Here is a 27,916-nt window from a genome sequence, read left to right as displayed (position 1 = left end):
CTGTGTCATACAGGACTGAAAACAAAACTCTATTACTAATCTACAAAGATTTAAGCAGCCTTACGCGTCAGTAAATCCTCCATCCACTAAGGTCCATTGATTCTGACAATCTTGTTGTGCCTCGAAGTTACCTGTGCTCAGTGGGTGACAGGCCTTTAGTTCTGTCACACCCAGATTTTGGACTACCCTTAAATTAATGAGATCATCTGACACAATTCATTTTTTAAATAATGAAAACAAAACAAAACAAAAAAAATTAGTTCAGGAAGGGATTTAACTTACCTTAACATTTTGACCGTTTTTTGAGTTTACCACCTCAGTCCAGGTGCTAAGAATAATTTATGTTTGTATCACTAGTAATGTTATTTATTCAGGGTTTTCTTCTAGCATTTTTGTATTTTATTCTGGTTTATTGTTTTTTATTCCATTGCAATGCTTTGTATAGCCTGCATTTATCTTTATTTAGTTTTTATGCAGATGTTATATGCATTCGATGTTATACAGTATATGCCCAGCTGTTCTTTCTGAATTTTTGTGAAGCAATCTGAGCATGGGAAAGGTGCTATATTTACTTTTACTTATTCGGCTGATGCCTTTTTCCAAGGCGACTTGCAACATTTATTATACAATTGGTTACATTTCTTTTGGTTTTCCAGTTGAAGCACAGGCAGGTCAAGTAACTTACTCAGGATCACACAGTTTAGTAGCAAGATTTGCACCCACATCCCCAGGGTGTGAAGTCCAAAACCTTAACCACTACACCACAGTGCCTACTTCAATACAAATACGTGTATTAATATTTATTATTATGTGCAATATTGTAACGGTATGTGACTGAATAGATGAACACAGCGTGTCAGAGTCTGAAAAATTTCTTTTAAAATTCACTACTATGATTAAAATATGTATAGTCGCCTACTTAAATTTCTCACGTGTAGTTTACAGCATGTATTGTAAAATGACGTCAGCACTTTCCGCCCCTACTTTATTAGGACTGGCACGTATTGTTAAGCAGCCGCTATCAATTTGCACGTCTATTGGGCGATTGACACGTCAGTCACGGACACAACTAGCTGAAGGAGGAAGTAACTTTGCGCGGCTCTGTAGGACTTGGTGAGTGTACAGTACTGCTGTTTTCTGCACTTATTAACTTTGTAATTAGTTAAGAATTGCACTGTTTTTGATGTATTTACGCGTTAACATACTTTCAGTATATTGTTAAATAAAGAAACCTCAAAGATGTTATAATAAACTTCTGGTTACTGTGATTTGCGTGTGCTGATTTAAAAAAATACCTGTGAAAGATCTTCAGTGTTTCCAGTGTGGAATCTTTAGTTTAGATAAAAGAGGAAGAACACGTGTAATCTATCCATGTATCAGTAGTCATATTGTTACAGCGTCGTTAGTGTTGAAAAATCGAAACTAAGTCTTTCAAGTGGAATTGTATAAGTAGAAGTATGCACCTATCAGCAAAAGAAACAATAGAATGCCGTGGAAAAGAGCAACGGTTTACAACACACTTCCGTAGTGAGTGACTATCTAGTTTTCCACAAGTTTAACATTGTTTTATGAAATTCCTTAATTACCATCAGAAACTCCTACAAGCAGCTTAAAGTTCATTCAAATTTCATGATGTCTATGTGTTATTTATTTATTGTTGAATAACATTCTGGTCTTTTGTTCATTAGGAAGGTAGGTTACGGTGTTATGCCACCCAGAAAAAAAGCTCTTCCTCGCCCACTGCCTGAAGGATGGATTGTAACAGATGCAGAAAAGAGGCAATGGAGACTAGGAAAAATGATCGGACAAGGTGGATTTGGCCTGATATATCTAGGTGAGTTTTTTTTGGTTTTTCCCCAGAGACAAATAATCAGAAAATTAGGGTAAAATCAATTTAGATATTACTTTTTACTTAAACAGTTTACTTTTTCTAGCCTAATGGTTTATCCACTCCCTGCATCAAGCACAGTGTTAACAAAGCACAAAACCTGTGTTAACTAATGATTCAAAATTACCCTAATGTATTTTCTAGCCCAACTGTCGGCCCCGCTTTACATCGGTCTCAGATGTCTTCCCACAAAACCTTTGTGTTAAGTTAACTACCGGTAGTGATTAAGAACTGCCCTGATTTGTATGCCTTATGCCAGACTGATATCTCACTCTGTACTGGTTCTTTTTTTGTCCCCAGTGAGGACAGGATTGACTTCAGCTTTATACATCCCTGGAATTGAAAATCAAGTTCATAAAATAGATGGGAGTATGTGTAGATTGGCATTATGTAATCATGTTTGTTAAATTTAAGTGCCAGCAATCGGTGGCCTTTCATTTGAGGCTACTTCAAACTTGTTTAAACTGCAAATTAGTAATTGATTTCTTAAATTGAATGCCAGTCTACTTGGCATTTCAATGGTATTAAGTTTGTACCAGCTTTTATCTGTGATAGGTGAGTTTATGCAAAGATATTGATTTTTACTTTATACTGTATATGGATATTTGTTTATCATGCATGTCGTCAACCATTTCAATTGAGGTTTGGTGTCTAGGTTTGTTGTTGTCTTGATATGCTATATTCATAAATTATTATTTGCACAGGACATTACTGCATGCTGTTTAACAAAACATCTTGAATGAAAAATGTGCCTTGATATATAGATTGTATATCTATATACATTAATTAATTTGATAGTTGTGGAAAAAAATCAGGAGGGACTACGAGGGTGAAAAAAGATATGGAGAGAAAATTGGTCAACATTATTGTTAGCCAATGGAATTCAGTTAATTATTATATAGTATGTATGCACTAATTCATCTTTTTATGTACTTGCTCACAGAGCCTTCAAGAATGTGCAATTAAAATTCTTGTAATTTACATACTAGGTTTTTAGTTATAAGGAACACTATATCATACAAGGAGTCCAGTTCACGTTCTTAATAATTGGTTTTTCATCATCTCTCCTAGGCTATTCTTATTGTGACTGTTATTTTTATAAGGACATAAAACACTAAGCTAGATGTAGGTGTTGTTTCTGTGTGATATTTGTAGCTTGTGCTTGCCTCTACACAGGTTACAGGACAATATGTGATGGCATACATTAGTTGGTGTCTGGTTTTGGCAAATTTTGTCTGGATGGAGAACTGAAAACAGTGTTTTCCCCTACATCTGTTTTATGTCGCCATGATTATGGAAGTTAACAAGCTGAACAGAAAACTGGGCTGCAGTTTGGGCATGTCTTAGTTTTCTGAAGCAGAGTTTCTTATTTTTTCAGCTTGGAGAAGTGAACTTTTTATCTTAAATCTTTCCCTAAATATCAAAATGAAATTCTGAAAGCCATCCAGAGTAAGCATTTTTCAGCCAATTTTGGATATATAAAAGTGCATCTTTCATTATGTTAAGATTGATAAACTTGAATTCCATGTATGTTGTGTTTTAGTAATGTAACTGAAATTCTTTATTCAAGAAAAAAATAATTTATTCAAAAAATAGAACTTGATTTATAGTACAGGCATGTAATGGTCAGAAGTTTTAAATTTGGGGTTTTAAGAGGATGAAAATATGATGAAAGGTGGTTTAAGGAAAGGGACGAAAATACAACAGGATAATGTTTGCATTAAGTAAAATATTGTCAGAAAGATTAATAGTTATAAAGTATTGTTTTTCGAATCATGCAATGGATGGGGCAGTGTCTGTGAGTCTTTAGAACAGTAATTTTTTTAAATTAGTGTTTAATTTACCCAGTGGTAGTAGAAACCCTTGCTTATTTTCACCGCTGATTTTGCTCAATAATATTGCCTAGAAATAACGGTTGGGAGCAAGAACTACTATATTGCATTGCTGCACCCACCACACAACTAACCACCTCAGGATCCCAAATTAGGACGCTAGTGCAGCCACGCAACGGGTGACACCTCAGTACCACACGCACTTTGGCTTACAAATTATGTAGGTATTTTCTCTTATGGTGGGTTTTTATATATAACAAATATGAGAAAAGGAATGTTGGACTGCTCAGGTCCACAAAACATTTTAACAGTGCTCTTTAAAAAAGAGAAAATCAATAATTTTGGAAATGTATGCCATTGCACAATGCGAGCAGCAACAGGCCATGGAACTAAAGAACGGGTTTAATTAACAGCAAGAATTGATGCCTAATTGAGCAACAGGTTGGAGTCTGAGACCCTGATTTAGCTGGTCTTCTGTTGGCTCACTCACTTCACGTTTCATTTCTGTTTGGGTGCCATTTAAGGATAGAAATGAAGCAATTTAGAGGAACAGTGAAGAAATTCAGGGGAACGCATCTTTAAAAAAAAAAAAAAAGTCAATTAAAATGAAAGGGAATTTAATTAACAGCAAAAACTGGTCACCAATTAGAAAAGAGTTAGAATGAAATCCTGCAGCCACTGCGGCCCTCTAAGACCGGAGTTTGAGACCACCGATATAATTAGAATAGAAAAATACTTACTAATTGGAAATTTCCTGCACATTGATGCAAATGTTTAACTTGCAGCTTGACTGGCTTAAAATTTGAAATGTTTTAATATTAAAATTGAGCATTTTCAAATTACTGAGGAAAACTGTGATGATACATTAAAATGACTACATCTTCAAGTTGGGAATAACTTGCTTTAGTTCAGCCAGATGTTTGTTGGAAAATAGTGTAGTTTATGTATACCATGGACCTAGAGTCCTAGCATGTAGACTTAAATAAATCTGCTAGATGCATCATTAGCTGTTTGTTTTGTGTAGCAGTTTAATCATTTGCTTTATGCTTCTATTTATTCCTATAATGATATTTGATTTGAAAGCTGCAACCGTATATAAAATATAGATTGACATTTATGTCATTGTGGTGGAAGTGGTTAATGCTGTGGTCAGTAGTACTGACTAAGTACCATAGTTTGCTTGCGGTACCGATGTATTTATGCAGATCCAACAGAGTGGCTGTGGGCCAAGAGCAGGGGGCGGGGCCTTCCTCATTCACTCACCAGCCTCTGTTCAAGTTGGTCTTCATCTTGCCACATGTTGCAGTGCACCTTGCCTTCGCTTAGCTAGCGATACCTGTTTGTTCAACAGACATTATCATCTTCAGATTGTTAAGGTGTAACGTTTGACGTTTTGAGAGAGAGATCAGAGCTCCATGTGTTTTAGACGGTAGCTGCTGAATGCCAGAGATATCACGGCCATGTGCTTTACTCTCCACGTGGGAACGCTCTCCCGTCGGAGCTGAACACAGTCGGATATAGTGCCAGCATCTGTTGATTTTTAAACTTTGTCCTGTTTCATTACTATGTGAGCGTAGCCACAGGATACAGCTAGTAATACTATATTGGAAACTAAAAAGACTTTATGCCATAATTTATTAATAGTGTTTTTAAGATGCTTTATTTTATTTTTGTAGTTATGAGTTTTAAAATTATATGTTATAGTGCTTGTGATAGAAATGTGTGGCAGGTATCTCTCACAGGACCAGCAATATCACATTTTGACAGTTGAGCAATTTAGGTTTATTGCCCTTGCCTCATTCACAAGCAGAATCTCAAGTCCTTCCAAAAAAAAGTAGATCTTTCTGCTCACAACTGTCATTTTAACAAATAATACCACATCTGTCTGTCCAAATAAAAGTGATTATTTGCCAAGCCAACCTTGCATTAAACCATTAATGAGCTAAATAAGCAGAAAAGTTAACGCTGATTTTGTACACAAGTGCTCAAGACTTCCCTGTTATTTTTAAGTCAACATTGATGTCTCCCACAGGGAATGTCTCATTTATGTTTAATAGTTTTGTAACATCAGCCAAAATCGTCTCCAAACCTGGAATGGTAAGACCAATGATTTATCAGTATGCTGCTGCTGGAGTATGTGAATTTCCACTTGGGATTAATAAAGTATCTAGCTAGCATCCAATAGTTTTGCCTAATGGGGCACCCCAGCATTGTTGTTCTCAAACTTTTCTCAGCCCTTTACCAAATTTTTCCTCACTAAAATTCCAGGAAATCAAACATTACTGTGTTGGAAATTCTATGAATTAAAACCATTTGGTCAAGTTTTTACAATGTTTCCAGGGGATTCCTAACAGAAGTAAATTCCAGTTAAAGCCAACCACAGAATGGTTAGTATAGAATATAAGAAATCTCATTTTTTTTTTTTTAAAGTAAAAATGTAACATTTTTAACTTTTTTGTTTAAATCATGATTTACTAGTTTTTCGTAACAGTACACTAAGGATTGAGAGTTTTTATTTTTTGTTTTGTTAATATTTTTGATTATGCTTTTAGCATCTCCAGGTACTGGGAAACATGATGAAGATGAGGCAGAATTTGTAATTAAAGTAGTAAGTAGTGCTTGCAATTTTTTTTCATCTTTTTACCATGCTGTAAATTTCTCTTTGCTTGTCACCTTGTTATTGCAAGAAGTAAGAGATCATCTGTTTGGTTAAGTGCACAAATAGATGCTTATGTTTATTTTAAGTATTTGTGAAACAATAGTGACTGTTATTGCTTCATTTTAGATAACTGATTGTCTAGCTATAAATAAGATAGAAATATATTTTATTCTAAAGCTACAGTGTTTGAAAAAGTCATTAGTATTGCACCACAATTTTAGATAAATTGCTGATAGTCTAATTGGAAAAATATATTCATGTTGTTATGTTTTATGCACTGATTTGATTTTAGTGTTTGTTTTTCATACAGAAAAACTTTTTGGATTGGATCATCATTTTTATTTGATTTTAATCTTTATTATAACTAAAATAATACATATTTAAATATTCTTTATTTTTTTCTTTAACTGCTTTTGTATATAGCTTTATAATGTCTAATTTGAAATTTTTGATTCATATTTTATGCCTTATTAAGGAATATAAAGAAAATGGACCACTGTTCTCTGAACTTAAATTTTACCAAAGGGCTGCAAAGCCAGCTGATAGTAAGTGTATTGTTTTTATTTTGTTTAACATAGATATTTAGCTATATACCATGAATTGCACCACTTACAGGAGTATATCTGGCTGGTAAAATGTAGTATACATAAAAGTGAAGAGTTTAATTAGTACTTTTTTCTCATTAAGATCTCTTTTTTTTTTTTTTTTGTATGTTTACTTAACTACTACTCTAATGGTCAAAGATTTGTAAGTGTTTTTATTGATAGAAAATACTGGGAACCATATTTTCAGAGCCACAGGAATAGCCCATTCCCTTACTCCCCAGCCCTGATTATCCTGACAATTTTTTAAATTCTAATTCACAGATTATTTGATTTCCTGAAATTAACAATTTTCAGATGCTAAAACACATTGTGCTTTTAACTGAAAACCAACTAGTCATATTTAAACAATTCTCGTGTTTGTAATAATCATTGCAACTATCAAATGATGCATGCAACATGTATTTGTTTAATTTTCATCGTCACCATCTGTAAATTAATAATTTGACCAAAATCCTTTAAATATTACGTATTGGTCAGTTCTCTCGCTTTTGGTAACTTGGTCCCACTTAAGAACAACTTTCATTCTCTTTCTGTAAAAAATGTGTTTTTTTATCACAGAAATTTGTTTTTATACTAGCGATTTTGCTTCATGTCTTGTCAAAGTATAGTTATTTCTGTGCCAAAAAACACTGCTCTATTTAATAATTTTGGGAAGTTATATCTTAAAACAGTGCCTTAATTTTTTTAATTAAAATCAGTAAGTTACATTTATATTTCTATCCAGAAGAGTCTGGTTTCAGTTGAATTAAATATAATTTCTGGTTTTCTGTATTGAGTGCTGTACAGATGATAAGAGGAAAATGCTCCACATGGATCAAGGTTATCTGTGGAGTACCTCAGGGATATGTCATTGGACCATTACTTTTTCTGATTTATTCTAATGGCATTGATTTGGGTATAGTTAGTAAACTTGTCAAATTCGAGCACATTAAAATTCACAGGATGGCAGACACTGAGGACGCAGCAAAAACATTTCAAAAAGAAATGGACAGCCTTCAGAACTGGGCAAACACCTGGAAAAAACTGTTTAATATAGAAAAGTGCAAAGTCCTACACGTGGGCAATTTGAATATCTAATATATAAAGCAGAGTCTATGTATGTGTGAATGTATGTATGTACAGTGGTGTGAAAAACTATTTGCCCCCTTCCTGATTTCTTATTCTTTTGCATGTTTGTCACACAAAATGTTTCTGATCATCAAACACATTTAACCATTAGTCAAATATAACACAAGTGAACACAAAATGCAGTTTTTAAATTGATGGTTTTTATTATTTAGGGAGAAAAAAAATCCAAACCTACATGGCCCTGTGTGAAAAAGTAATTGCCCCTTGTTAAAAATAATCTAACTGTGGTGTATCACACCTGAGTTCAATTTCCGTAGCCACCCCCAGGCCTGATTACTGCCACACCTGTTTCAATCAAGAAATTACTTAAATAGGAGCTGCCTGACACAGAAGTAGACCAAAAGCACCTCAAAAGCTAGACATCATGCCAAGATCAGGAACAAATGAGAACATAAGTAATTGAGATCTATCAGTCTGGTAAAGGTTATAAAGCCATTTCTAAAGCTTTGGGACTCCAGCGAACCACAGTGAGAGCCATTCTCCACAAATGGCAAAAACATGGAACAGTGGTGAACCTTCCCAGGAGTGGCCGGCCGACCAAAGTTACCCCAAGAGCGCAGAGACGACTCATCCGAGAGGTCACAAAAGACCCCAGGACAACGTTTAAGGAACTGCAGGCCTCACTTGCCTCAATTAAGGTCAGTGTTCACGACTCCACCATAAGAAAGAGACTGGGCAAAAACGGCCTGCATGGCAGATTTCCAAGACGCAAACCACTGTTAAGCAAAAAGAACATTAGGGCTCGTCTCAATTTTGCTAAGAAACATCTCAATGATTGCCAAGACTTTTGAGAAAATACCTTGTGGACTGATGAGACAAAAGTTGAACTTTTGGAAGGCAAATGTCCCGTTACATCTGGCGTAAAAGAACACAGCATTTCAAAAAAAGAACATCATACCAACAGTAAAATATGGTGGTGGTAGTGTAATGGGCTGGGGTTGTTTTGCTGCTTCAGGACCTGGATGACTTGCTGTGATAGATGGAACCATGAATTCTACTGTCTACCAAAAAATCCTGAAGGAGAATGTCCGGCCATCTGTTCGTCAACTCAAACTGAAGCGATCTTGGGTGCTGCAACAGGACAATGACCCAAAACACACCAGCAAATTCACCTCTGAATGGCTGAAGAAAAACAAAATGAAGACTTTGGAGTGGCCTAGTCAAAGTCCTGACCTGAATCCAATTGAGATGCTATGGCATGACCGTAAAAAGGTGCTTCATGCTAGAAAACCCTCAAATAAAACCGAATTACAACAATTCTGCAAAGATGAGTGGGCCAAAATTCCTCCAGAGTGCTGTAAAAGACTCATTGCAAGTTATCGCAAACGCTTGATTGCATTTATTGCTGCTAAGGGTGGCCCAACCAGTTATTAGGTTCAGGGGGCAATTACTTTTTCACACAGGGCCATGTAGGTTTGGATTTTTTTCTCCCTAAATAATAAAAACCATCATTTAAAAACTGCATTTTGTGTTTACTTGTGTTTTATATTTGACTAATGGTTAAATGTGTTTGATGATCAGAATCATTTTGTGTGACAAACATGCAAAAGAATAAGAAATCAGGAAGAGGGCAAATAGTTTTTCACACCACTGTATGTATGTTCACCATACAAATCTGCACCTGGTGTCTGATCGGCACCAAACTGGGAATGGGACTCCTTTGTGACCAGGAGAAGATCATGGGGTATGTTTGGTTGGGGAAAAATGTTTGTGGTGAAGCAAAAGGCACCTTTTCACCGACACAACGTTCGGCATATGTCCCCATACTTGTCATCGACAAAATGGCCGCACGTTGCAACAGACGTTCACGGCAGTGCCATCTAGCGGCAGCTTTGGTCTCTGTGCGTTGCTCTTTACCCATGTTTCTTTAAATTGCCAAGAGATGGCCAGAAGTGTCAAAGTATCAGAAGGCCGACTGACATCAATACGGCAGTTCCCCTTCACCCGATCAAATCAAACACGAACGACCCAGTGTGCGTGACCGGGTCACACTCCCACACGCACTGATAGTGCTCTATTTCATTCGCTAACGTCCGTTATATGCAAGCACCTTTGAACAGAGACTCGCCTTAAAACAGCATCCTTCCTCCACCATTTTCACCAGACACAGCACCGGTTGTATGTCACTTCTCTCTGTAGTTACCATCACACGGTTCAACACAGACGCTCCTTACAAACGCTTTCCGACATATTGTAAATAAGGCAGATTCATCACACTGTGGTGCTTATTCCATACATAATACCATCTAACACATTATAATTGTCCTGCATTTCGCTAATATACCCATGCCATCGAAAAAAAGACGTAGAATTGGAAGGTCCATTTCAGATGCCACAAGAAAGTCTATTTCAAAGTCGTCCTAAACGCTACACCAGACACAATCCATAGTGGAGGAACTTACAATAAAATGTGTATCAGAAAACTGTTTGTTCTATTTCTATGTTCTGTTCCTTTCATTTGGGAAATTCACCAGTTATTAATTTCCGTGCAACACTGGGTACTCCTGCTAGTCAATTATAAATACCAAATGGGAGACACTGTCATGCAGGAAGCAGAAGGCTTTAAAAGTATACCTGTATGTTGAGACAACATTTTCATTGACTAAGCATTGCACAGATGCTATTTAAAAAGGCAAATAAAATATTAGGCTATATCTTAAAAACTGTTGAATTTAAGTCAAGGGATGTTATGGTCATACTATATAATGCACTAGTAAGACTGCATCTGGAGTATTGTATGCAGTTCAGCACAAGAAAAATATTGCAGCACATGAAGCTGTGCAGAGTAGAGCAACCAAGTGCATCTCATGGCTTAAGGACACGTCCTTAATTAAACCTGTGTAGTCTTGAGCAGAGGTGAATTTGTGTGGACCTAATCCAAGTATTTAATATCCTCAAAGGCATTGATAAAGTTGATCCAGCAACATTCTTTCAGCTTAAGGGTGAATCACATACTTGAGGACATCGATGTAAATTAAGGGGAAGTGCATTTAAAACTCAAGGCAGGAAGCAGTTCTATATTCAAAGAGTTGTGGGATTCTGGAGCCAACTACCGAGACATATAGTTTAAGCAGAATCCTTGACAACATTTAAGAAAAATCTGGATGAGATATTGGGACAGCTTAGCTATTAGCTAAACAAATGGGCTTGATGGACTGAACGGTCTCTTTTTGTTTGTCAAATTTCTCATGCTGTTGAATATCAAATAGTGTTGTGTCGACACTTTTATGGACTATTGTACACCTTTATTCTACTGTCAACATTCTTTTAGTATAGTACTTATATTTGACGTTCATGTTTTGTTTAAAATTCTTAATGAAAGTTAGTGCTTTTTATTATCTTAAATATTAGACAGACAGAGGGATCGAGCTGGGAAAAATGTGCAGCAGGTTAGGATGATAAAGATGGAAATGTACGTACAAGCAAGGAGAGTGTGTTGAGCAGATGGAAAGAGTACTTTGAGACGCTGATGAATGAAGAGAACGAGAGAGTAGAGGTTGGATGATGTGGAGATAGTGAATCAGGAAATGCAACAGATTAGCAAGAAGGAAGTAAGGACAGCTGTGAAGAGAATGAAAAATGGAAAGGCCGTTGGTCCAGAAGACACATCTATGGAAGCATGGAGGTGTTTAAGGAGCGATTGCAGTGGCGTTTTTAGACTGTTTTAGACTGTTAGACTAGATTGTTTAACACTAGAATTACCAGAGCCTACGAAAAAACTCGTAATTCCGTCCCACCTTAAACTGCTTCTTAAATCCCTTCACACCTCTCCGCCAGCGTCCTTTGTTCTCTAAATGTGCTGATAAAGAGAAGCTAGGAGCAGCCGGCTATTCCATCCCCCACCAATTTAGAACGTGCACGAACTTCTCTCAGCTCATGCCTTGATTGAGTATCTGGGAGTGAAGTGGAGTTTTAGAGTGGAAATAATAGATCGTTGTTTGGAACACACGCATTTCATGTCTGTTCCGTTTCTACAGTAATCTGTGTCAACACATTGTTAAAACAGAAACTTTTTTATATTCTAGTAGTAGATGACAAAATGTAGGCATAAACTATATAATGTATGAAGCCTGAAGTCCAAATAGCAAAGAAACATTTTCACAAGAATAACACAATTGCACTTTTATTCAAACATATAACTGCAGAAACAAAAGCCACCTTAACATGCGACATTGACACCAGTTTACTGTAACTGACTCCGTGGTTCAATAGATCAGCCCCGCTTGGGAATCAAGGGTCACGGGTTCGATCCTGCGCCTCCTTTTGAGAAGTAAACTGCTCTTAGTCTTACTGTTTTAGAATAAAAGCATACATTTGATTTCAGTCTGTAACAGCCGTGCAATTTATGATCTTTGTAAAGGTTAGCTTTTTTTTTTTATTCACTTTTCACTCTCTCAGTCGCGTTCAGAATCAATCCATACAACCCCATCTGACACGGCTGTTTTCACTAAAGACGCGCTATAGCTCTGCAGTGTACCACGATGCATACTAACGCTACCCCCCGGTTCTGACACACAAACGCTGGCGAAGCTGCCTTCTTCGTATCTCACCGTCACTTGCTTTTCTTTTTATTCAGTTTTATTGAGTGTTCCTGCCAGTCCCTGCATGTTGCTGTATGCTTTTCTTTTGTACCCAGGACATGCAGAGGAAAGAATGGTAAAGACCAGTAACTTCGGCGCTATATGCAATCATCAGACACTCCCCATCTGCCCGTGTCGCTCAAACACAGGAACATATATTGGTGTAAAGTATAACAAAAGTGCACTTTTATTCAAGTGCACTTTTTCCATCGCCTTTTCCTGTAAGAAGCAGTGTACACACTTCTCTCTATGCTGTGGTTTCTATTACACACCTGAAAGAAAGAGACAATATATGTGAAAATATAATCGCACTAATGCAATATTATTTGAAAACGAACAGCGCCAGATCGGGTGTGAATTTATGCAGGAACTGGAAATTCTCTGATGCGGACCTTCCCCAGGGAAGAAAGTACAGTGTCAGGTGCTCATTCAGTGTAATAGAAACCATAGCACAGAGAGGTGTGTACACGGCAACAAGTACACGGTCGTAAATGTAGGAAGGACGGTCCTTGGGTGTGTGGGAACTGTTAATATTTGAATGTGATGATTTTATATAGCACGGAATGAAAATCTGCACTTCTTAGCATTGCACCATGCAAGATGTCGTATCAATCGCCTACTGTAACTTGCTTTCTTTTTCTTCGGTTATACAGGTAGTTTTGAATAAAAGTGCACTTGTTTTGTTTGCGAAATGAAGTGTCTGCGTGCACTTTTCGTGGCATTACACGTGTATTTTTGAGCATGCCCGCTTGAGCAGTATAAAAGTATTGAAAAGTATAACAAAACAACGGGCAGATGGGGAGTGTCTGATGATTGCATATAGCGCGAACTTACTGCTCTTTACTATTCTCTCCTCTGCGTGCCCTGGAGTACAAAAGAAACAGAATACAGACGCTATAGCTCTGTGCTGTACCACGATGCATACTAACGCCCCCCCACCCGGTTCTGACACACAGACGCTGGCGAAGCTGCCTTCTTCGTATCTCACCGTCACTTGATTTTCTTTTTATTCAGTTTTATTGAGTGTTCCTGCCAGTCCCCGCATGTTGCTGTATGCTGGATATTTCACATGTATTGTCTCTTTCTTTCAGGTGTGTAATAGAAACCACAGCATAGAGAGAAGTGTGTACACTGCTTCTTACAGGAAAAGGCGATGGAAAAGTGCACTTGAATAAAAGTGCACTTTTGTTATACTTTTACACCAATATATGTTCCTGTGTTTGAACGACACGGGCAGATGGGGAGTGTCTGATGATTGCATATAGCCGGTTACTGGTCTTTACCATTCTTTCCTCTGCATGTCCTGGAGTACAAAAGAAAAGCATACAGCAACATGCGGGACTGGCAGGAACACTCAATAAAACTGAATAAAAAGAAAAGCAAGTGACGGTGAGATACGAAGAAGGCAGCTTCGCCAGCGCTTGTGTGTCAGAACCGGGGGCGTTAGTATGCATCGTGGTACACTGCAGAGCTATAGCGCCTTTAGTGAAAACAGCCGTGTCAGATGGGGTTGTATGGATTGATTCTGAACGCGACTGAGAGAGTGAAAAGTGAATAAAAAAAAAAAAAGCTAACCTTTACAAAGATCATAAATTGCACCGGCTGTTACAGACTGAAATCAAATGTATGCTTTTATTCTAAAACAGTAAGACTAAGAGCAGTTTACTTCTCAAAACGGAGGGGCGCAGGATCGAACCCGTGACCCTTGATTCCAAGCGGGGCTGATCTATTGAACCACGGAGTCAGTTACAGTAAACTGGTGTCAATGTCGCATGTTGCGGCTTTTGTTTCTGCAGTTATATGTTTGAATAAAAGTGCAATTGTGTTATTCTTGTGAAAATGTTTCTTTGCTATTTGGACTTCAGGCTTCATACATTATATAGTTTATGCCTACATTTTGTCATCTACTACTAGAATATAAAAAAGTTTCTGTTTTAACAATGTGTTGACACAGATTACTGTAGAAACGGAACAGACATGAAATGCGTGTGTTCCAAACAACGATCTATTATTTCCACTCTAAAACTCCACTTCACTCCCAGATACTCAATCAAGGCATGAGCTGAGAGAAGTTCATGCACGTTCTAAATTGGTGGGGGGATGGAATAGCCGGCTGCTCTTTATCAGCACATTTAGAAGACAAAGGGCGCTGGCGGAGAGGTGTGAAGGGATTTAAGAAGCAGTTTAAGGTGGGACGGAATTACGAGTTTTTTCGTAGGCTCTGGTAATTCTAGTGTTGATGGAATCTTGGAAAGTGAGAGGATGCCGGAGGAGTGGAGAAGTGTACTGGTGCTGATATTTAAGAAGAATTGGGATTTGCAGGACTGCAGTAACAGGGGAATAAAATGGATGAGCCACAGCATGAAGTTATGGGAAAGAGTAGTGCAAGCTAGGTTAAGGAGTGAAGTGATGATTAGTGAGCAGCAGTATGGTTTCATGCCAAAAAAAGAGCACCACAGATGCAGTGTTTGCCCTTAGGATGTTGAGGGAGAAGTTTAGAGAAGGCCAGAAGGAGTTGCATTGCGTCTTTGTGGACCTGGAGAAAGCATATGACAGGGTGCCTCCAGAGGAGCTGTGGTATTGTATGAGGAAGTCGGGAGTGGCAGAGAAGTATGTAACAGTTGTACAGGATAAGTACGAGGGAAGTGTGACAGTGATGAGGGCTTCGGTAGGAGTGACGGATGCATTCAAGTTGGAGGTGGGATTACATCAGGGATCGGCTCTGAGCCCTTTCTTATTTGCAATGGTGATAAACAGGTTGACAGACGAGATTAGACAGGAGTCCCCATGGACTATGATGTTTGCTGATAACATTGTGATCTGTAGCAATCGTAAAGAGCAGGTTGAGGAGACCCTGGAGAAGTGGAGATATGCTCTAAAGAGGAGAGGAATGAAGGTCAGTAGGAACAAGACCGAATATGTGTGTGTAAATGAAAGGGAGGTCAGTGGAATGGAGAGGATGTAGGGAGTAGAGTTGGCGAAGGTGGATGAGTTTAATTACTTGGGATCAACAGCACAGAGTAATGGGGATTGTGGAAGAGAGGTGAAAAAGAGAGTGCAGGCAGGGTGGATGGGTGGAGAAGAGTGTCCGGAGTAATTTGTGACAGACGGGTATCGGCAAGAGTGAAAGGGAAGGTCTACAGGACAGTAGTGGGACCAGCTATGTTATACGGGTTGGAGACGGTGGCACTTACCAGAAAGCAAGTGGCCGAGTTAAAGATGCTAAGATTTGCATTGGGAGAGACGAAGATGAACAGGATTAGCAATGAGTAGATTAGAGGGTCAGCTCAAGTTGGATGGTTGGGAGACAAAGTCAGATAGGCAAGATTGCATTGGTATGGAAATGTGCAGAGGAGGGATGCTGGGTATATTGGGAGAAGAATGCTAAGGATAGAGCTGCTAGGGAAGAGGAACAGAGGAAGGCCTAAGCGAAGGTTTATGGATGTGGTGAGAGAGGACATGCAGGTGATGGTGTAACAGAACAAAATGCAGAGGACAAAGATATGGAAGCAGATGATCTGCTGTGGCGACCCCTAACGGGAGTAACCAAAAGAAGAAGAAGATTATCTCAAATAATACTTATGGAATCATGCAATATTAAATACTGTATTTTTTTCTATGATCTGATCATCAAAAATCAGTACCACTTATTTGTATTGTAAGTTGTTTGTGTTTTTGAATGGTACTTTACCACTATTAAAAACTTTCAACAGCAGAGCCCATGAGGGAAAGCACTGTTTTCATTTCAGTACGAAGTAGAGCTATGATGAATAATTTTTTCTTTATCCAGCATTTCGGCCTTTTAATCCTTTTAGCTAGTCGTCTTTTAGCTTTTTTTATTTTTTTTATTTTATTAGGGCCTTGAGGTGTGTCTGCAATCCTACCTTATATCCTGGTTCTTCAGTAATTTTTTTGTTTCTTTTTTGTACATACTAGCAGGAGTACCCGGCGTTGCCCAGGAATGTATAATGAATTTCCCAAATGAAAGAAACACAACATAGAATTGGAACAAACATTTTTCTGATTCACATTTTATTGCAATAGGTAATACAAGTGGTTATTCCAGAGCCTTTGTATACACTATTTTCTTTTCCCTTGTGGTGTGTAAATGAACAGATCTGAGGATTGCCCACTCTAGAACATGCTACGTAGAGTTGTCCGTGTGAAAAGCATGGATATTCCAAATTGATGCCTGCAACTTGCAGTAATTGACATAGCAAAAGCCAAACGAACAGGAAATTGTAGCCGTTTGAAATCAAAGGGTAAATCATTCGGAATCAGCGTTATTCTTGGTATGAAAAAATTTTCACGTCTTGCGCAACCTGTTATGATAGTTGCTTCAGTAATAGATAGATATGTATTGATGGAAAAGTTGCCGGCATTTGAAGATGTGATTCTCTTCAGAAACTGTACTCATTAGTCGGTAAACCTAAAAGTCCATTGCACTGAGTTCCTTGCCAGCAACAGAATTGCCTGTAGATGGATCTTTTGTGGAATTCCAAAGTAATACCCATCTTCGTCTTGCCAAAAGATTAGTGAATACTGAAGGGCATCATACGACCCTGTGTGTATGTGTCTGCCACACGCTGAAGACTTTTGTTCCTTTTCTCAATGATAAAGTCCAACTTCCCAAAGTCATTGCCTACCATTACAATGGCAACCTCATCAAGTGTTGGAGCATTGAATCGTCGGTGATGCTCTCCCTGTGGCATTTTTTTAAGCTCTTATGACAACTTTATAATCATCTGTTGACATACGTTGAAGTGCAGTCTTGAACAGGGTGACATATGCGTTGTTCTCATGAAGGAATTGTTCTAAATTCATCACAATGTCCAGTCTCGAGTTAGGTATTCTGCTGTGTCTATGATGCGCTGTTGTGGAAATATCTCCAATGAAGTAGATCTGAAGGAACTCGATTGTCCCATCAGTTGATGGAAGTAATGATCCTATTGTATGGTAAACTTGACCTTGCACTTTGAATGTTGCACCAAAAGAAGTAATTTGAAAACAGGAATTGTACTGATGTACTTGAACAATTGATGTTGTTCAAGAAATGCTTTGAAATTGGTGTTGATTCTGACATCAGAGTATAGACGTTCAGGTGGACGAAGTAGAGATGGCAGTTTCACCTTTCCATTTTAGAGCTCTACAATGAACACAGATATGATCCATTCGGCCAATAACAGCGACAGGATGTTCATGATATGCAACTTGTCGTTTGTATGCGAAAGCCATATTTTTTTTAAATTCGTGCTGCATTTGTCCACGTGTTGCATCAGTAGTCCTTCGCCTGTTGGCAGACAGCCTGGTTTCCCTTTCTTGAGAGGTTTCATCCGCTCTTGCATCAGACATTTATCCCAAACAAACATACCCCATGACCACCTCCTGGTCACAAAGGAGCCCCATGCCCAGTTTGGTGGTGATTGGACGCCCGGTGCAGATTTGTATGGCGGACAAACAAACATACATTGACTACAGCCTCCCTTCCCTTTCTTCAGATGTTTCATCCAGTCTTGCATCAGCAGCTCTTCTTCTGTTAGTTTCCCTTTCTTGAGATGATTCATCTGGTCTTACATCAGCAGCCCTTCTCCTGTTGGCAGTATGGGGACGTGCTGGGAACTGTCGGTGAAAAAGGTGCCCTGCGCTTCACCCCGCACATTTTTCCCAAACAAACATACCCCATGCCCAGTTTGGTGGTGATCGGACACAGATTTGTATGGTGGAAAAACAAACGTACATTTACTCTGCTTTATGTATTATATACTAGCAAAATACCCTAGCTTTGCAGCAGAGAAGTAGTGTATTAAAGAAGTTATGAAAAAGAAAAGGAAACATAACCTGATTGTCAGTGTAATTGTTTTGTCACTGTTATGAGTGTTGCTGTCATAAAGGATTTGATTATCATTATTTCTTTCAATCAGGTTCATATTTGGAGGACATGTTGTTTTGAAGTTACATTCCGTGTTTGTCAACCGTTGTGAAGATAACAGGTTTCATTCATTGAAATGTTCACTACCCAAATCGCTACTCGTGAATGTAAGATGTTTAACAGGCATTCCCGGTATTAACTTGTGCTAAATGTACCATGGTGTGACGTAAGGGGCACTGACTGTAAAAAGGCAAGGAGACGCGTATTTTGAATGGAAAGGGAGAAGACAGCAAAGGAGCGGAAAAGTGAGAAGGAAAACTGTTTAAATAAAGAGCTAGGAAAGTGAATGGAAAGAAGCAGCCAGCGGTAAAGCAAGGAAGACTCCGTAATAAGGATGGTAGGGCGCACTTAGGTGTAACAATAAGATTGTTAAGCCTTATGATAATGTTCCTGCACGGAGGGTTTAGAGAGACTCACTGGGAGAAGTATAGAATGGGGAAGCCCGTGTCACTGTTCTGCTGTTCTCCTTCGACAGTTCTGTGGCTCTGCATATTTGTATGCACCTCTCTAAAGTCAGTTGGTCTTCTCTCAGTAATCTTTGTTGCAGTCTTGCATCAATGGTTCCGAACACAATTCAGTCACGTATAAGGGAACTTTTAATCTCCCCTAAATTGCATGTGCCTGCTAACAGTCTCAGATCTGTGGCGTAGTTGTCTATATTTTCTCTCCTTGCCTGATTTCTTGAAAAAAATCTGAACCTCTCTATAGTTGCGTTTATTTTCGGGTTGTAATGTTCATCAAATTTACATATCATCAAGCTCATAGTTAATTCATCAGGTCTTACATCACTGGTCAGCGCCTGACACAATTCTCTGCCGCTCTCTCCAATAAGATAACGGAATAATCTGACTTTAGTGTTTTCCTCTGCCTCCAGCACTGCAAGTTCTGTGTATAATCTGAACTTGTCCTTCCATGCTCTCCATGACTTCGCCAGGTCTTTAGCATCGAGGTTTTATACCCTGCGTCTTCTAATTAAACTTGTATCTCACGAATATCTCAAGCGATATTGCGATGTCCACGGCTTTATTTACTTTTAGCTCAGACCCAGCACTTAAGTTTCTCTCACACTTTCACTGAGTTTGCACCAAACACTATTCTATCCCTGATCATCTCATCTTTGTTTGCATAAGCACAGCCCTTCACCAGCAATTTTAACTCCGTTAGAAAGTGATCAAAAGTCTCGTTTACACCCTGTGTTTTCTCATTAAACTTGTATCTTGCGAATATTGTATTCGTCGTAGGTATGACAAACGCCAGCAGCAGTGTGTCTATGAACTTAATTTAAACTTAAGATTTACATCGTGCTTTGTTTCCGCAGTAGCTGCACTTATGAATATGCTTGTATGCGTCACTCCCTTCATATTGTTTTGCTGACTTCTCAATTGTGTAATGCGTTTTTTGAACAGGTTTCATTCATCGAAGTGATCACTACCCAAATATGTACTTGTGAATCTAAGATGTTTAATAGGCATTCCCGGTATTAAGTTGTGGATTTGCCTGCGAATATTTAGCGGCAGCGTGTCTATGAACGTAATTTAAAATTAAGCTTTACACCTTGCTTTCCTATTGATATGTGTACAAAGGCTTGTTCAGCAGCAGTAGCTGCACTTATGAATATGCTAAGCACAGTCCTTCACCCGCAAATATTAACCTTATATGCTTAGGCACTCAATATTGTGGGAGGCGTGATGATGCGGGACGCAACTCCGCCTCACACGGTGACCGAGCTGCAGGCTATGGCCGTATATATGGACGAAAGTAGGTTCCAGTTATGACCGTTACGTGTAGAATTTCGAAATGAAAACTGCCTAACTTTTGTAAGTAAGCTGTAAGGAATGAGCCTGCCAAATTTCAGCCTTCCACCTACACGGGAAGTTGGAGAATTAGTGATGAGTGAGTCAGTCAGTCAGTCAGTGAGGGCTTTGCCTTTTTATTAGTATAGATATATAATATTATATACATATGTGAGATTTGTTTTACTAAGAAGAGTAAAAGAAGGACGGAGGTTGCAGGAGGCAGCGGGGTAGAGAGAGAACCGGAGCAAACGAGCGAAGGCTTGCAGGCACGCAGCTGGAAGGTGAGGCCCGAGAAGGGTGTTTGGCTGACACTCAGTGGGGCAGAAGGAAGCGGCCACTCCAGCTGAACGATCAAGGAGCTGGAGTGACCAGAAGAAGGACGGCTGGCCGCGTAAGGCCGAGAAGGCAGCGGGAGTCGGTAGGCTTTCTAAGATGGATTCTCCAGTGTGGGAGTCCTGGCCGGTGGGGAAACTAAGTCTCTGTCTGGGGAGAGTGCTGAACCGAAGCCAGGGATCGGGAAGCCTTTAGACCAGAAGGAAGGACAGCTGCAGGTGGGGTGGCTCCCCTGTTGTGAAGCCTGGATAGGGAGAAGCAGGGGGGTCACCAGTTAAAGAATGCGCCAGGCTTGTTTCTTAAGAGACTGCTTCCAGCATTGTTTTAACCTTGTTTTAAAGGATTGTTGTTTTTTCTATTTATTGGTTTTTACCTCCATGTTTCAATTTTATGGGGTTATTTATTGAAGGATTTGGAAAGCACTGCACTCTTTTTATTTAGACACTTTGCTTATTGATATTTTTAATAAAAGCACTTTACACTTTTACACCATCCCCTTGCCATGTTGTGCCTCACTGCCGTGCTCATCGGTGACATTACCGACGGTAACGGGTTCAAAAGCTCCCGGACACAAGATGGGAGCATGCAGTGAATCTGCATCGTCACAGTGACCTTCGGCTTTCTATTTGTGTTTATAAATGTTTACATTTCAAAAGGTCATTGTGTCATAGCTCACGGTGTAGTAAAAGCTAAATACTTCTTTACATGTGTTCAAATTACAGCTTAAACAATTAATAAATATGGAATTGTGTAAAGAAATCACATATATCTGCTTAACCATTGAACCATGCACTAATTATTGATTGTATTTACTGTGCTCTATGAATTTTTGGGGAGAAGAGAAATGGATTGATTGATGTTAATAAATTAGTGCTTTTTTGCTTTCACATTAAAAATACCTACTATCATATAGACAGTTTGGCTAGGTTCCCACTTTACTTTCCTAATCTGTTGATATGGATTCCCAACCCTTAGACTTATATCCGAGTACTGAAGCACACTTTAAGAAACAGCATAATACAATTTATTGATAAATTCGAGGATTACAGAAATGTGAACAGCTTATATCAGGGCATAAAAAGATGGGATAAAAAGACATATGAAACACACAAACATAAAACAAAATTCTTAATTTGTTGAAACGTTCTGTGGAATTTCTTAATTTTATATTGGTTAGAACCTTACTTGTCCCCAGGAGGAAATTTGGCTTTTTACAGAATAGTGACTAGACATAGAGGCTGTTTGGTGCGGTGAAAGTCAATAACTAGTTGCTTGGTTTTGCTGATGTTAAGATGCAGACAATTCTGTTTGCACCAAGAAACAGATTTCTCCATCTGACCCCTATATTGTCTCTCATCCCCATTTATAAATACACTTCATAAGTGCAGAATCTGATAGTCCATTATCCCGGACACCATGGGCTCATCCACCTGCATATCTCGGAGTATACCCCTTAACTGGGATGGCTGGATGTTATTAAGGAACTGGAGAAACCAAAAAACATAATCCTCATAGTTCTACCAGCTTTGTCGAGGTGAGAATAAGCCTTGTGGTCTAGATAGATAATTGTATCCTCCATTCCAATCCTTGTCCGATAGGCAAACTGCAGTGGCTCCAGGTGATCTACCATAAGAGGACTTGTGGTCCAGGACCAGTCTCTCAGAGGTCTTCTTGATGTGAAATGCAAGTGCCACTGCTCTGTATTCATTAGATGAAGCGGCACCTGCCTACTTTGGAGCAGGAACAATGCCTGAAGTTTTCCACAACAGTAGCACTTTCTGAATCCTTTGGGACAAACTGAGCAGGTGGCATAAGATGCCACAAAGTTGGTCACCACAGGCCTTAAGAACTTGAGGTCTGACTCCATCTTGTCCTGCAGCTTTTCCTGTGTTCCCCAGTTTTCTCCCTTGGTCTTCAGTTATGGATAATCTGCATTGATGGTCATAGGTGGACTTGTCACTGGCCATTCCAGGTGATGTGATAGAACTTGTTGATGTAGTAGGGATGGTGTGGGGAAGACCTTGGTAGAATGTGGCAGTGGGAGGGAAAAATCTTTAAAAGAATTTTAAAAAAATGGTTCAGGGTGGTAACTTTGTCCAAGAATTAAAAAAAAAATGGTTCAGTGTGGTAGCTTTGTCCAAGTTCCCGTCTAGCACCTAAACCCTGGATTGCTTGAGTCCACTAATTATACCTAGTTAATTCCAGACATCGTTCATGTTATTCTAAGTGAGTTTTTTTTCTAATTTAGCTTTGTAAGCTTCCTTTCCTTCACTCAGCTTTTTCTTTAGCCCACACTGTACGTCTTTCAGAGCCTCTTTGTCACTGGATTTGAATGCTGTCATTTTCTCATTCACGAGACCTTTTAGTTCTTTTGTAATCAAGTGCTTGTTGCTTGGACACCAATGAACTTTGTTTGTGGGTACCACCAAGTATTTGATTCAGTTGCAGAGTCCCTCTATATCGTCCTCATGTAACTCGCACATCATTTCCCTGTTTGTCATTTTGGAAGAAGTCATTCAGAGCCATTTCAACCTCCATGCTCTCTTTCTTCTCTATTCTGGTGGGTACAGGTTTCCATCTAATAACAGGATTGTAGCTGGGAATAAGATGAATCGGCTTGCCTAAAGAAGCCAGTAGAATACACTTAAAGGCATCTTTAACATTTGAGTACAGCAGGTCTAGCTTATTTCCTCGAGTGGAACTGGTCACAAACTGGTGGAAATTTGCCATCATTCCTTCCTATGTCACATGGTTGAAGTTGCTATGTATTATAACTTCAGGATTGCAAGCGCTCCGCTTTAGATAGATGGTAGACTCAGTTCACCTTCAGAGAAGACAAGCATCTTGGCACCTGATAGAACAAGTCAAGTTTCAGACTCTAATAAGAATAGATGGGCTTACAAAGAGACAGTGCTTATGCATCTTGTTTTGAAAAAGAACACAAAAGCATCAGCACGTAATTATTTTTTAAGGTTAGTTTTCCAGTTAGTTCAGTTTATGGTTATGAGCTTATAGCAAATATCCTTTTTTGTCTGAAAGTAGTCTTGTAGAGATGTCACCTCAGCTTTGAATGAAGCTTAGAAGGCACACTGACCAAATGTCGATAGCATTGAAGAGCAGTTCAATCATGCAATGTAGTTTTATTCATTGCTGTCTTTTCTGCTCCTCTGTCGTTCATTTATTTTCCACAGAGAAGATCTTGTGTGCCACTGATAAAATAACAAAATGGGATAGTACCTGTTTCGTCCTGCAACATGCTAAACTGTTTTTTGAAAGATTCACCAATTTCTTTGTTGTTTGCCTCTAGTCTAGACATTAGCATATTTATGGCTATAATGAAAGACATGATATTTAAATCTTAAATGTCAGTCATTTGAAGCCTTTTCTTTCAGATTATTTTGTAGTAACTATATTATTCATGAACACAGATGTTAAAATGTATTCCACAGCTGTGTCATATATTCAAAGCCTTTTAGCCTTGGTGTGAGTGTTGTATAGTGATATTGCTTTAAAAATGCTGAATGTATTAACAGATATTTTACTTGATTGCTTTTATCTTACTTTCCTTAATTTAATATCCATATTACAAACTGTAAAACATTTTAAAATACTGCATGTGCATGAGTTCCCATCCCTGTATATTTTGATAGACACCCAGCTGAAGACTTCTAGTAAGTTACTGATGCAATAATAAAATGCTTGCTTTAATCTGGACAAAACTCAACTTTGATTATCAATGAATTTTCATCTGTTGACACCATGTGAAAAGAAAAGTGGATCAAAGCAGTTTAATCCTTTCAGACTCTGTTAGACATGTTCTGTGTTTATGTCACAGATAATGTGAAATCTGAGATTACATTGTTAGATTACCTACTGTACCAAGTTTAATTCCTTAAGTCAACTGGTAAAACATTGTTTTACCTGGAGTCACCAGGGGCCTCCTATATAAACGGTTTGTGCGCACAAAAATGTTGCATACGAACGTTTCCACGCCTAAATCGTGATATATAAAACCTAAACTTGGCGTAAAGCCACGCACATTTTCATGGTAGCTCCAGTCCTGATGTACGCAAGTTCTGCCCTCGGTTTTGCAAACAGGCGGCACCCACTGTCAAAGCAGTGCTACTGTTCCAGTGTGATTTCCCTTTCTTTTTTTAGATCCACATCCCTGACGCGGCTTTATAAATACACTGAAATTAACCGCATATTGTTTATTAGTTTAATCTGATTATGATTAGTCTGTAACAATATAATGGTCCACAGAATGGTCAAACTATTTTAAATACCATAGCTACTTTAGTTTTGTTACTCTCACTGCACTTTCTTCTTCTTCTTCTTTCAGCTGCTCCCGTTAGGGGTTGCCACAGTGGATCATCTTTTTCCATATTTCTTTCACTGCACCACACGGAGTATTTATATCACTATATCAGAGTGGGGAATTACAGCTCTACAGCAGCTGACTGGAAAGAGAATTATCGGTATACAGCATCTAGCACATGCTGCCTCAGCCATATTGTCTATTGAACTGCACTCGTATGGCAAACGCTTCAGTGACTTTCCTTGCGGTTCAGAAACCGTTTCATCCCAAGAACTATAAACGCACTCAATTAGTCAATCAAGTGCTCCTTTCAGAACTGTTTGTACCTATTAGTACAATTACCTCACTGTAAACTTGCAATACAGTTATAATATTGCACAACCTGAGCCACTTTATAAAGCATGTATTTACATATGATGACAATATCATTTTTAAGATGAAATGCAGCAAAAAGTTTATTATATTATACAGATAAAACTTTTACGTTATTTAAATAATCTATATTGTTAATAATTAAACATGTGAGGACACGGTGCCGCAGTGCTACAACAACATTTATTTATATAGCACATTTTCAAACAAAAAATGTAGCTGAAAGTGCTTTACATAATGAAAAATGGAAAAATAAAAGACATTAAAATAAGTCAACATTAATTAACATAGAATAAGAGTAAGGTCCGATGGCCAGGGAGGACAGAAAAAACAAATAAAAGCTCCAGACGGCTGGAGAGAAAAATAAAATCTGCAGGGATTTCAGACCACGAGACCGCCCAGTCGTCTTTGGGCATTCTACCTCACGTAAATGAAACTTGATGATGGTCATGTAGACTTCTGGCTTTTAGTCCATCAATGTTGGAGCATCATGATGCTTTGAGTAGGTGGTGGTGGTGCAGAATGGAATTTAGAGCCACCATGAATAGTTATTATAATGAATTGAACATACAGAGAGTATCAGGATTAAATTAAAGTGAAGCTATGAGAAAGCCATGTTAAAGTAATGTGTTTTCAGCACTGTTTTAAAGTGCTCCACTGTATTAGCCTGGCGAATTCCTATTGGCAGGCTATTCCAGATTTTAGGTGCATAACAGCAGAAAGCTGCCTCACCACTTCTTTTAAGTTTTGCTTTTGGAATTGTAAGGAGACACTCATTTGAGGATCTAAGGTTACGATTTGGAATATAGGGTGTCGGACATTCCGATATATAGGATGGAGCGAGACTATTTAAGGCTTTATAAACTATAAGCAGAATTTTAAAGTCAATTCTGAATGACACAGGTAACCAGTGTAGTGACATCAAAACTGGAGAAATGTGTTCAGATTTTATTTTCCTAGTTAGGATTCTAGCAGCTGCATTCTGAACTCGCTGCAAGCGGTTTATGTCTTTTTTGGGTAGTCCTGAGAGGAGTGCGTTACAGTAATCTAGTCAACTGAAAACAAAAGCGTGAATTAATTTCTCAACATCTTTAAATGATATAAGAGGTCTAACTTTTGCTATGTTTCTTAAGTGAAAAAATGCTGTCCTAGTGGTCTGATGAATATGTGATTTAAAATTCAGGTTGCAGTCAACAGTTACCCCTAAGTTTTTTACTTCTGTCTTGACTTGCATCAAGTTTATTTCTGATAACCTCATTGAATCCATTATTGCCAATCACTAAAATTTCACGGAGCTGGTGCTCCGTTCATGGATTGTTCCTGCCTCGCTCTGTATTCTTGCTGGGGCTGGCATGACACTGGAAGGATGGATGGATAGAATAATCAAACATGTACTACGAAGATATTTCAGTGTTCCTTAAAAGTTTTGAAGAATCAGCGTTCTAAGCTTACAAATGGCCTAACGTCTATTACAGAACTGATTGTGTGGTGACTGGGTATTTGGAGAAAGAAAAGAAAGGACAGGAATTGGGGGTTAATACTTTTGAACGAAACAGTACTTCTGCAATAAATTATTCCATCGAAGGTTGTGCACAGTGCAGCAAGCATCTTGGGTGAGGCATGAACAATCACTGAGCCACCAAGTTCCCATGTTTAATAACATGCTTTAACTCCTATCATCATGAAAATGATATCAAGTATACATCTCAGTATTTTAATTATTCAGAGAGCTGTACTGTCACGAATGTAATGGATTGTGTCCTGTCGGAGGAGGAGAAAGCCTGTTTAAGGAGCACGTACTGATTCAAACACAGAGCACATAGAAGATCAAATACAAAGCAAAGCATTTAACATGCTACTTTAGTTATGATGGGATTTGAGAAACTAGTAAATTAAACATTTTAAAGATTAAGTTTATGATCTACTTTAATCATGTAGTTTATTTTGTCATTAAAGTAGAAATTTCGAGATTAAAGTTGACATTTCGTGCTTTTTTCCCCCACTGTGTGCCTATATTTTTTTTTTTTTTTCTCCCTCTGTAACCTAATAAGTTTTCATATGACACTCCGACGGTGGGCTATGACTCGCCTTTTCATGTTGACTTTGATATCTGACAAGTCCCATTTTATTTCAGGCACTGTGCGACCTTGTTAACTTGAGCTTTCGAGTTTCTCTGACACTCTGTCACTCAATCAACTTCCTTTTGTTGTTTATACCACTGTTAAAACCAACAACTAGTATGTTTTTCCTTTCCTTCACTTGGTATTCGCTGAAATTCTTCTATTTCCCCCATAGCCACCCCACCAACAAACGCCCCCACCCCAGGCTTTCCCCCGTGCTTTTGCCATTGCCTTTTCACATAAAGCTGAGCTTAAGGGATATTTATGTTGATTTGCATATTCAAAGAGGTGTAATTCTGGGAGGAGTTGGGGTGGGGCAGCAGGTGCGTGCACGTGCATTACTTTTCATGTTGACT

At 38.6% G+C, this 27,916-nt stretch overlaps 1 protein-coding gene across 7 annotated transcripts in view; it reads left to right on the top strand.

Moving 5' to 3' along the window:
• Positions 1-1,021: 1,021 nt before the first annotated feature.
• Positions 1,022-27,916, top strand: part of vrk2 (VRK serine/threonine kinase 2) — a 178,042-nt gene continuing 151,147 nt past the window's right edge. For 6 of the 7 annotated variants that reach the window (XM_039738962.1, XM_039738965.1, XM_039738964.1 and 3 more), the window contains exons 1-4: positions 1,022-1,113; positions 1,689-1,834; positions 6,273-6,328; positions 6,855-6,924. In XM_039738962.1, the coding sequence (XP_039594896.1) occupies positions 1,708-1,834; positions 6,273-6,328; positions 6,855-6,924 (253 nt within the window). In that variant the 5' untranslated portion in view covers positions 1,022-1,113; positions 1,689-1,707. Of the gene's footprint in view, positions 1,114-1,274; positions 1,528-1,688; positions 1,835-6,272; positions 6,329-6,854; positions 6,925-27,916 lie in introns of those variants that run through there. The other variant, XM_039738960.1, reaches the window with a different exon arrangement.

The sequence above is a fragment of the Polypterus senegalus genome, chromosome 16, assembly GCF_016835505.1.
Source record: "Polypterus senegalus isolate Bchr_013 chromosome 16, ASM1683550v1, whole genome shotgun sequence".
NCBI lineage: Eukaryota > Metazoa > Chordata > Cladistia > Polypteriformes > Polypteridae > Polypterus > Polypterus senegalus.
Note: the sequence above shows the minus strand (reverse complement) of the source record. Positions and strands in the feature narration are given on the sequence as shown.